We start from the raw sequence: 12,119 nt of genomic DNA, 5'->3' as shown, positions 1-12,119 counted from the left end.
CCATTAGTCAATCATTTGGATAATAAATCAATCATTTGTCAATATTCAAGCAAACATGTATTTGATGCTTTTTACCGTTTTATAAATCATTGTAAATTGTTTGCCATGCTTTTCTAGTGTTGCAAATGGGCTACAACTGCATTTTCTTGTGCATCCCTGTGTTGCATTATGACAATAAATTATCCCTAAATCCTTAAATGCATGAATCTTTTTGGCTTTTTACACCGTTTTACTTTTAGACAAAACATTTGAAGAGGTCAGCCTGGAATCTGAGGATGTAATTGGCAGATTCACTGATAATTGCAAAAACAAATCTAAAATTCAACTTTTTATCTAATTAAACTAAATACAACATTTATTTCATAAAATCTAAGATTTGTTTCTACGGTGTGACAACTTTTCTTATTAAGAATTACATAAAGCTTGCTTGTGTAGACACACAGAACCTTCCTCGTCTCCATCTGTTGCATGCGCACACACACACCCTGTCATTCAGCCTGATTAGTGAGCTGACCTGCAGGTCAGGGTGGATCTGGCTCTGATGACTGCTGACCGGCAGCAGGAACTACCTACCTTCCTCCTCCTCCTCCTCTTTCTTAACTCTCTCCTCCTCTCCCGTCTTTACTCTTTCTTCTCGTCTCCCTGTTCAACCAGATGTCTCATATCAGGAAGTGGCTACTCTGATTACTAAAGCCACGTCTTACTCCTTCATCAGCTCTTCTGCACAACAAACCATCTATTTTCTACTGAAGGCAGCTACCGGCTTCCTCTCCTCCTCCGTCACACCAATAGCTCAGCACAATGCTCCTCTTTTACACTGGCCACACTTAGAGCAGAGTTCGATGTTACGTGCACATATATATTCTCAGAGAACTATATTCATATAGTATTGCTTTGGAATTGGTGTAGAGAGTCAATGTGTCAAGACTACCATTGAAATACCTAAAATGATATCCAGCCCTGTGTGTGCACGCACTATGTGCGACTTCAGGTGTTTTAGTGTGTGTTCTCTCACCGTCATACATATGTGTGCGTGAGCCCATGTGTTGTATTTGTTAGTGTGACAGAGAGGACGGGTGAGCGAGGAGGAACAATCTCGGCGTGTAACTGGAGTCGAGTGGGAGGAGCTTGAAAATATCACGAGTGCTGACCCTTGACCCCTCTGTGGGACCAAGGGGGCGTGACCTATCCATTATCTCCCCCTCTCTATGACACACACACACACACACACACACACACACACACACACACACACACACACACACACACACACACCGTACCTGCTGGCGAGGCCTCGGACTGGGCAATGAGGGCCGCCATGGCTGAGTTGGGATTCAGCCTGTTGCCAAACATGTGGGAGGGAGCGAGGTTGAAGACCGACCCTGGCAGACCGCTCACCTGTAGACAGAAAGTAAGCTACAATAAATTAGAGTTCTAAGTCAATTAACTGGCAGTTATTTTTCGAGATTTTTTTTTTTTTTTGTTGCATTTATTGAACAATTGCTAGTTTAGAGATGGACAGGAAACAAGGGAGGAGTGAGACGGATGACAAGTTGAGAAATAAACATCAAGCAGTACCTCAATTCATAAACTGCTTTGATAAAATGGTGGAAATATACATGTGCATTTAAAATAAATTGCTATTGAATTAGAAATAATTTTAGAGCTACAATTAATAATTTTATTTGTATTCATCAATTTTGGTTCAGTGTATAAAATATCACAAAACATTTTAAAATGTCCATTACAAATTCCCAGGTCCCAACAGTGCAAAACACAAATTAATTAAAAATTGCTAATGATAGAAACAGATAGAAAAAGATTATTCTCACAGGCCAAGACCAGAGTTTTGGTGTTTATGCTTGAGAAGTGTCCCACAAGATGAATTGATTATCATAAGTGGTGATGATTATTTTTCTGCTGTCTTTATGTCCATTGGTTTGGCTCTATATATTTATTTAAATTGTTTTACCAGTAAAGCAATATTATCTCAAATCTGTGTTAGTACACTGATATTTAAATATCATGTTGAATAGTAACAGTTGTTTCTTCGGTGTGTATCCTACAGTGACGATAAGACATAGGTGTTCACTTTATTTATATTACATTTTTAGGAAGGTCTGACGAGCATGTTATTATACATTCATAAGCCTGAATCTAAATCTGAGAGTTCATCTGATGAATCAATGGTTCAAGAATTTAAATTATCTGATATTCACTATTGATTCCACTTCATGACAAAGCATCCACATATAATGTCATGCCTTTTAAGCTTATTTGAATGGAGAAAAAAAAACATTTGATCCGACTGTGGATTTGACAATATTACCCAAAAAAACCATGGATATATTATAGCTCCACGGCTCATTATTCTGTTACCAACACACACATGCATACGGAGCTCAGGGTGCCTCGACACCCCGACAGTACGCTGACATGCTGACAAAGTGTTTCTGATACATAGAGTTTAATCCAATTAAGGCATTTCCCAAATAAGGACCGTGGAGTGAAGGGTGGGCTAAGACGGAAGAGAGACAGAGGGTGGAGCATCAGGAAGGGAATCAGGTTATCTAAAAGAACAAAATGGCTGACTGTTTTGGTTAAAACGCTACAACCAAAGTAAATGACACAACAACAAAACTTTTGTCTGTCACTGGAAGTTGCTCTTCCACAATTTGTTTGAAAGTTCCAGGGGCTCTGTCATTTTATGGTCAAGCTTAAAAGCTTATAGGATGTTTTTTTAGAGTGACTGGAAAAAAAGCTCTTATTTTGTGTTGAAACCCAATTTCGTAATGAATTGATGGGACAGTTTAAGAGCTTAAATAGTCGGGTTTCCTTCACTTTCTGGCAATAGAGTTCTGATCAGCACTAAAACAAAGGAACATTGTTTTTGCGAATGAGCAGAAAACCGAACAATCTGAAAAATCAATAACCTAAAAATCGAAATGTTCAAAAACAAAGCTTCAGTGTGCACATACAAAGCCTGAATTTGTGAAGCTTTGCCTGCCTTTGCGTCGTATCCATTAAATGTACAGTAATTCCTATCCATTTACTGAGATTTAGGGTGCAGAAACTAGAAAGCCATTATCTCCTATTACAAAGTCATGGAAAGGGTATGTCTAAAATAATCAAATCTGGAAAACTTCCTGGAAATTCTCATCACTGTTAAATGTTAAAATATAAGAAAGAACCTTTACCGTCCTTCCATTCTTCCACCCTTTCCACTCCCCCCCTTCTCCACCCTTTGGTGCCATAATCCGGCCCCCTTTCCCATCAACATTCATTTTTCATTTTCATTCATTTTTCATTCAAAGTCTCTCTCGCACTCCCTTTCTCCGTCCTGGGCTGATGGCCAATAACAGTAGGCCGAGAGCCTGCTAGCCGACTGAAAGTAGCAAATGGTCTCTCTCACACACGCACATGCACACACACACACACACACACACACACACACACACACTGAAGAAGGCCTGTTGGCGTCCTTCTAGTTGCGTAATTTCTGCAGACATGATTCGGAGGGTGTGTGTGTCTCAGATGTCCAGATGCGTGCATCACAATTAACAAAGCAGCGACAGAAAGAGGGAAAAATATTTATTTCTCTATTAAAAAGTCTCTCTCCCTCTGGGTCCATTTCTCTCTCTCACACATACACACAAACAAACACAGCGACAGTCCAAACTCAACTATACATGCTGTAAACAGGCGTGATATCCTGTGCTTCCCTGGGCCTCTCGTGCTCTATAATATGGGCTGAACAGAGAGGAGCGGGGCAAGATGAAGGCCAGGCCAGCCAATTCAAGGCATGAGTGCCACCCCCCCATCTCTCACACACACACACACACACACACACACACACACACACACACACACACACACACACACAACTGCCCCGAACCCTCCCTCCATCTATCCCTCCATCCCTACTGTGGTGCTTGTCAGATGTCATTACATCACAGGACAACGGAGAGAGAAAAAGAGAAATGGATGGGGACAGAGAGAAGGAAGGTCGTGGGTGAGAGAAAGTGGGTGAGAGAGAGAGAAAGGGAGAGACAGAAAGAAAGAGAGGTGGCAAGTGGACACAGGAGAAAAATGGAGTTGGGTGGACAGAGACAGAGCATGGTCTTTGGGGAGGTTTTGAAAGGATGGACACTGGGGTCAGTGATTGAAGATGAGGTTGTTGTTTTTTTGGGACAGCGATTACTGGAGGGGGTTGAGCTGATTGAATTAGAGTCCATGCCCTCACTTTTGCATATAAGCTTATTTAAGCCAATGGGGGACACAAAAACACTGAGGAAAAGCAAAACAATCCTTCGTTCTGAAAATCACTCTAATTTATTTTGATCAGGATAAACCTGCTTTACTGTTACTTCAACATCCAAGGTTTAAATGGGAATCTTTCAAATGAATTGAATTTTGAATTTAAATTGAATTAGGCAGGAAACTCAGACATTTCAATGAAAATATATATTGTTTATGCTCTGAATAAACTTGTAAGACCTTTAGATGCACCGTATAAAATCAGCAACTAAATAACTCGCTGAGAAAAAAACAATACAAGGCCAGGACACAAACAATTCACATACAATTAACACGCAGTGGATTAATAATAGTGCTGAGAGATTTGCTGCGAAAGACATTTAATTAGTGAGCATTGGTTTATTTGTCTTCCCACAGTTTAGCTGCACTTCAGCTCAAAGATGCGAGAGATGTGGATGAATTGGTGCTGAAAGAAGAGAGGGTGTGTGTGTGTGTGTGTGTGTGTGTGTGTGTGTGTGTGTGTGTGTGTGTGTGTGTGTGTGTGTGTGTGTGTGAGAGAGAGAGAGGGAGGGAGAAAGGAAGAAGAGAGAGTGCTGGAGTGTGTTTAATGAGCATGTATTTTCATGTATGCGAGTGTGTGGAGGGCATTGAGAGTTTTTAGCACAGTTTAAGTGTTTGGACTCACGTGTGTGGAGGCTGTGCTGGTTAGGGGAGCGCTGGCAGTGAATGGAGAGGGTGGGGCTAGTGAAGGTGTGGGTTGCTGTTGCTGTGACAACTCAGAGCCGGCTCCGCCAACGGCGACCACTCCCGTCCCCGTCAATGACCCATCCGCACCAGAGAAAACACCTGTGGAGGTATCAGAGGCAACAGACATTCCCAGTGTTATCTTCATCTCACACTGTATTGAAATAATACCATAAAACAATGATTTGGAGTAATACCTTTTAAAAGTAACTATATTTATTACAGTATGAAAAGCACTGGTGTAGTAAAATTAATGATGGCTGATTTCCATTTAGTTTGAGGGTCCTGGTGTTGTGCATGCTGGCTAGAAGGAGATACACTACTGTGCTAGAGGATTAATAATGTACCATGATAAGGGAACATCGGAAATGAACTTCTTAACTTCTGCTGACTTTAACCAAATTAATGCACGATGAATAAAATCAAAAAATTAAATGGATAATCAAGTACGTGGGCTTGCCCGAGTATGCGGTCAGATAACTTTGTTTCTTTAGGATTGTAAAAACTCCATCAGTTATAAGAAACTCAAGTTCAAGCGTACACACACACACAAATATGACAACTCAAATCAGTCACAGTAAGCTTTTACAAACAACGACAGAAAGAAAATCAATCAACAGTTCATCTACAGATGAAACACATTTTATTCAGCTTATTAAAAATCCTGAATATTATATTATATTATAATATATATATATATATATATATATATATAAAATATACATATATATATATATATATATATATATATATATATAAAATATACATGTCATATCATTTTTGCTCCATTTTCATACAGCCATACGCATTCTCTTATCTCTTTGCTCCCTCCCCCTCACACACCCCTGTGCTCGCCCACTAACCAGGATAAGCCCTGCCCCTGCCCCCCTTTGACCCCAGCAGAGGAGGGTGGGGAGGGTTATGGGGGGGCTCAGCCCCACAAAAGCCTGAATGGCTCAGGGCAGCACACATTCACTCAGGGAACAAGAGATCTTTGTGCCAGGAGGGGAGGGGTGGAGGGAGAGAGAGAGGGAGAGCAAGAGCGAGAGAGAGCGAGATAGGCGCACTGGATGGGCCTACATACTATTTATAACACTTTGTAATATGCACCAGAAAAATTGATACCCAAAGCAGGGCAGCCGTGATTTAGGGCGCACAAGCTCCTGCAAGATTTCTAGCAGCTGGATTAGAGGCCAAACCAACAATTTATCAGAGTTTAGCTCAGGCCATTGATGAAATGAGTTGCACACAAAAGGAACGGCGCAAAAACATTGCCTGTAACGGGGGAAAAAAAATAAAGGCTAATTTTAATTTGTATAGGTTTTATGATGTAAGAATATAGAAGGTATTCAATATGTCGCAAAATTGTACCTGCCATTTGTAAATCTACGTTTGATGTATCCTCCGCAAGGAATGTTTGAATTTAAATTAATTAAATATTGTTATTTATTTTCCAGCAAGTTTATATCTTTTCTTTTTTTTCAAGCAAGCGGGAAATGCCAGTTGGAAGTTCAAACGGTAATGCTATTTCTAAACAAATATGCAAGTTGGTTATACTTTATGAATGTCAGTTTTTTATCACTCCTTTATTTTTTTTATTTTGTCACTTTCAGGTGAAAATAGTTTTTTCATGTTTTTTCATAGTTGCTGTGGAACTGCTATTGTGGAAGTGTATTTTCTCATGAATTGTTCTCTACACTGGTGAGAAAAATGTTTAATATTACAACGATTGTTATTGTAATTAATTATCATTTGATTACTGCTTCTCATTAAACGTTACTCTGAGATAACAAAATAATTAAAACACACACTAAAATAAAGACCCCAAAAAGCAATTGCCTCCATCAGGCGCCTGACCTTCCGGTTCCTCTTCCCTTCCTGCCCAGTACATTGGTCACCTTCAAACATATCCACCCTGATTAGTTCAAGCTGGTATCATCTCCACAGGACATCTACGTTGTGTATCTAGAAACCAAGTGGATGGCATCACACTCCGTTATTGTGCAGCTGAAATGTGTGTTGTGATTTACAACTCGCTCAGAATTCTGTTTTAGAGGACTTTTCCATCTTTGTAGGGGCTGGGGTCTTTTTTGTGTGTAAAACTGTAGGCAGTCATTTAATCATGTTTACAAAATGGAACGGGAGACAAACACTGAATGGCAACAGAAAGATGTATTATTCTGAGAATTGTCTACCACCAAAGATAACCAGAAATGTATTCAAACATCATTGAGGGCAGTCAATGCATATATGTGTGTGTGTGTGTGTGTGTGTGTCTTGTTTTTCTTAAGCGTCATGTGTTTAACAGTCTTTGTTTTGGATGAACACAAGTTTAAATTCAATCCACCACAGTGCTCACGCTTTAAAATATACTAATCAAAACTATATTCACAAAAAATTGCCAAATGTCCGTGACCAAAATGTTTTTTTATTTATCCAATTTTCAAATAATTCCTTCTAATAAAAACATTTAGGGGTTTCATATTTTAAGTTTAATTTGGCATTCAAATTGTGCTTGTTAAAATTAAATCCTGTTCACTGAATATTTTTTGTGGTTTTCACAACTTCCCCTCACATGTTTTGCAGTGAGACCAAGCTGCTGATAATTATGATTTCACTGGGATGAGGGAAAAACAGCTTACAGATTAAGAAATCTTTGAAAAATAAATAAATATTAAAAACATATAAATGAGCAAATAAATACATGAATAAGCGTCTTATGCTGTCTTACTATTCCTTTCACACACACACACACACACACACACACACACACACACACACACGTCCATCCAACAGCTTTCCTCCCCCACACACCAAACCTACCGCGCTCCACCAGCTCGTCCGTCCCATCAGTGACCCCCCTGCCGTCAAACATTAACCTAACCAAAATCTAACCCCCTGCCTCTCCCCACCCTCAACACATATCTATCAGGCTAACTATCTATCCATCAGCACGGTGGAGTCAGCAGACAGGATGGGGGGAGAGATAAACGTTAAGAACCTCCCCATTACTGCCCTGCATTAACCCTCAGCTAAATATTTACAGTAGGAAGAAGAACACACAGTTCTCAGACACACACAGAATGCAGAGCCATACAAAACCAACCAGATGTGGGAGGAAATACCGCCGCTGCTGTCGGGAAAAGCACAAGCTCCCAAAACTGGGATGAAGGCGGAATCACAAACAAAATGACCCTTATTAACCACCAATGCAGCCAATAAGTATACCCACAACGCAAACAGCATCAGTCCTCGTGACTAAACACACCTTTGAAAGAGTCACCGAATATCAATATTTCTGGATCGACAATTCATTTGAGGTTTTTGCAATAATACAATGATTTCAACATGTGAGAGCCAAATGTCAAATTGGTACATTACGTGGTTAATAACATGTAAATGTTTCCTCAAAGTAAATTATATATCACAAGCTTTTAGCAATTTTATGTCAATTCACAACTAACCGCATTCAATTTGGGGGTATTGATGAATTTATAAGATGGCTTAAGGGTATGATGGCATGGCACTATACAATAACTTAATCTCTTGCAAGCAGACAAAGACTATAACACTACTTTTTTATTGGTTTGGTTTTCCATACCAGGCAACAAATGTTTAGAACAGAATCAGTGTATTGTTGCACTTCTTAGCAATACTTCAAGAACTATACTGCGATGAGGAAAAACAACATAATTACTACTGATTAATGTAATCCATTAATGCTCCAATCCATCTGGCCCCGAGTGATTTGTCTTATATTTATATGTTTTGAAGTTTACGGACAAACAATTTACCAATATGAAATAAATCACTTTGAAGATAGTATTACAACTAAAAAAATACAGTATATTTATATTTTAAAATTAGGAATAAGCCAAAAAACAGGCTCAGTAACAGACAAAGAAAGACACAGGTCTCTTTTGTAAATATGTTAAAGAACAGGAACATATTGGTGATTGGATCCGCTGACCTTACTGATTAATGATGGATATTAGCGTGATTATAGCATCTATTAATAATTACTAATTACTAATAAGCACGTACACATGTGCATATACACAATATATACATCGACTTGGGAACTATGCAAACACACAAACACCTTCCACCGCACAAAGCATCAACAGGTGAGACGAGGATTTAAGGAATGAGCAGAATGCAGGTAATAGACAACAGCTGAGAGGCAGGAGAGAGAAACAAAAGAGGCAATTGTGGAAGAAAGGGGCGATGTGGGCTGTGCTGAGCCATTTCCATCAGCAGAGGGGAACTCCAAAGCATAAAGACAGTTGCCAAGCAACAGAACACGATGAAAGAAACATACAGACCACTTCCACGTGTGTGTGAGCAAACAGCACACAGACCCACACTCTGACTTCCACACACAAGGAAGCAATAACAAAGGTGTGTCAAATCCTTTCCATTCGAGATAGGAAATGTTTATACGTTGCTGCACTGACGCAATCCACAAAACCTCTGCCGGTCTACACATCAGCATTTAGTGGCGAGTGAGAAGAGAGATCCACAAGTCAGGAGCTGGAGGACAACAACTGCTCCGGCAGCTAAGGAGAACGCAATGGGATACGACTTCTTTGTCTAACAGGACATCATTGGCTGATGGAACTTGAATTATACCCATTTTCTTATTTAAGCTGCCAAAAACAGTTTAATTAATTCTGTCCATTTGTTTAGATAAGGCAAAACTGTGAGGATATATACATGTAGCCGACACTGACAGACAGACTGATCTGAGAGAGTATTTCTCATCGTGAGATCTCATTATTGTTGTGAAACATTGTTGTGTTTCGTGTGTGTTAACCGTTTCCTCACCTGGCCCAGTGCTTGTGGAGCTACTGCTGCTCTGCAGACTCCCATTCCTAAGGTTCTGTATCCCAGCGCCGACACCCATGACCCCCAGCGCCCTCTCTCCTCCTGCTCCACCTCCTCCTCCTGCTCCTCCCACCCCCACTCCTAACCCACTGCTGGACACCAAGCCCGGCCGGCCTGTGAGCATCGACGATGAAGAGGAGGACGGGGAGGCGGTGGAGGAGGGGGCGTTGGCCGTGGAGGAGGTGGGGAGAGTCAGGGAGGGAGCTGGCTCGGAAGGCTTCACCTCTGTGGTGAAGCAAGGTCCAAATCTGTTTCGCCAGTTGCCCTTCTTTTTCTTCTTCACCCCATCATCCCCTCCTCCTGCAGCCGCTCCTCCGATCCCCGGCACTGAGCTGGAGGGTTGGGGCCGTTTGTAGCCGGCGGAGCTACCGAGGCTTGTCGTCTCGCTGGCTGTGTGACTGTGGGAATTCTCATACAGCTTCCCGCCCACTGAAATGATAAGAAAGCAGAACTGAATATTCAAGTATAAAGCCTGCGGCCTCTTTGTGTTTCGTTATGGATTGTTGGTCATCAAAGAATACTTCAAGAGGAAAGCACAACCTGTGTCATCAGTTCTGTTGAAAATTAGTGCTGCGACCATTGATTACGACTACTCATTAATAATTCATCTACTGATTACTTATTCAATTAAAGAAACTTTCCTGAACAACTGTGGTGCCACTGTAATAATGAGACCATGAAAAAAGTAAAAACAACTAATTGAGCACATGACCAAATAACGTAGAAACATTTGAACTATGTGACCACTGACTGTCTGCTACCTGCGGAGGCCGTCGTGGTGGACATCAGAGAGCCGAAGAGTGTCGTCGTTCCCTCTGAGGCGCCGCCCTCCGAGCTCGGCTTCACAAGGCAGCTGCTGAAAGATGGCGGGGAGGAGAAGGTAGTCCCACCCCCTGAACGCAACGATGGATCTGAGAAGCTTATGAAGTCTGAGGAGGAAGGAGCGGAGGGCGTCTTGCTGGCACTGGTCAACAGGAGGCCTGAAGGAAGGAAGAACAAACAATGAAGGAGATAAAGAGAGAAGTGAAGGTAGAAAGGGATGACTAGTAGCAGGAGAGAAACAGACATTACAGCTGGAAAAAGTTTTCATACGACTCCTCTCCATCATCATGGGAGGAGCAGAAACAATATAACCAAAATAAGCATTTTATCTGCTCTCGCGCCCTCTATCTGCTCTGCAGTCAGCCCTCCCTCATCATGTAGTCCTCCCTTGTAACAGAGGAAGTGCCTTGAGAGAATGAATGGATACTCAAAACACACATACACACACCGTTTCCCTACTAGACACACACAAACAAACACACACGCCTGACAAGGGCTTCAAGGTTCTGCGTCCTTTCAGGTCCTGACCTCCCCACATGTTCTTTCTTTCGGGGTGTTTCTGTGCCTTTTCCCAGACAGGGCCCCCGATTACAGGAGCCAGAGGCCAGTCGAGACGAAACACTGTTATCATGGCCACACAAAAAGGTCTGGTGTCTGGCCAAAATCCAGCCAATGACACAGCACACACATGAATCACGCTCTTATTTTAATAGCATTGCTGCAATTACAATTGTGCTGCACTTTTGAGTTTTTTGGTGGGTGGGCAGGGCATTTGTCATTGCGTTTTCCATTTGTCTAAATGCAGGCTTAATTCCCAGTTGTGGGGAAATTAACATACGGGACCATTTGCAGCCATTAATTCACCTTGGTGGAAGGGCCCAGTGGAAGCAGAGGCAGATGTGGAGGAGGTTGCCATGGTGACCACGGCAGAAGGGAGGGGTTTCCCTGAGGTGGCGAGGGACTTGCGGCCACCCCTCTGTGCCACCGCATGACTTGCGGCGCTGTTCTTCTTGTTCTTCACCTCAGACGCCACCTTCCCAGCGTCTGCCACCAAGCCATCTTTGGAGCCGCCGCTGCTGCCGGAGAGAGCCGACGACACTTCCTGAAAGTTGGCGGTTGTGAAACGGGCGGCGCTGTCGTCCAGCCGCTTCTGCGAGGATGTCGGCAGAGAGGTGACTCCTCCCACTGAGCTGCCGCTGTTGTAGGTCTGGAGGAGGAAGATGAAAAGGGGAGGGAGGATAAATAAAAAAAAGGGTGGTTGAAAAGCAAGGGCGGACAGGAACCATGAGAAGCACCGGAACAAGGAAAGACCATAATGGTTTAAAGGTCAGTGGGAGGACAGGATAAGTAACAGATACAAAAGTAAAGCAAAGGTAAATCAAGGTTGGGAAAAAAAAGCCACCCATCCC

General features: G+C 42.0%; 1 protein-coding gene across 1 annotated transcript in view; it reads right to left on the bottom strand.

Annotated features, from left to right (window-relative positions):
- Positions 1-12,119, bottom strand: part of mllt10 (MLLT10 histone lysine methyltransferase DOT1L cofactor) — a gene marked incomplete at its 5' end in the record, with an annotated part of 41,858 nt that overhangs the window by 8,447 nt on the left and 21,292 nt on the right. The window contains 5 exons of the mRNA XM_079234028.1: positions 1,281-1,398; positions 4,943-5,103; positions 9,829-10,317; positions 10,650-10,868; positions 11,575-11,917. Of these exons, the coding sequence (XP_079090154.1) occupies positions 1,281-1,398; positions 4,943-5,103; positions 9,829-10,317; positions 10,650-10,868; positions 11,575-11,917 (1,330 nt within the window). The remainder of the gene's footprint in view (positions 1-1,280; positions 1,399-4,942; positions 5,104-9,828; positions 10,318-10,649; positions 10,869-11,574; positions 11,918-12,119) is intronic.

This window comes from Taurulus bubalis (assembly GCF_910589615.1).
Source record: "Taurulus bubalis genome assembly, chromosome: 18".
Classification (NCBI taxonomy): Eukaryota; Metazoa; Chordata; class Actinopteri; order Perciformes; family Cottidae; genus Taurulus; species Taurulus bubalis.
Note: the sequence above shows the minus strand (reverse complement) of the source record. Positions and strands in the feature narration are given on the sequence as shown.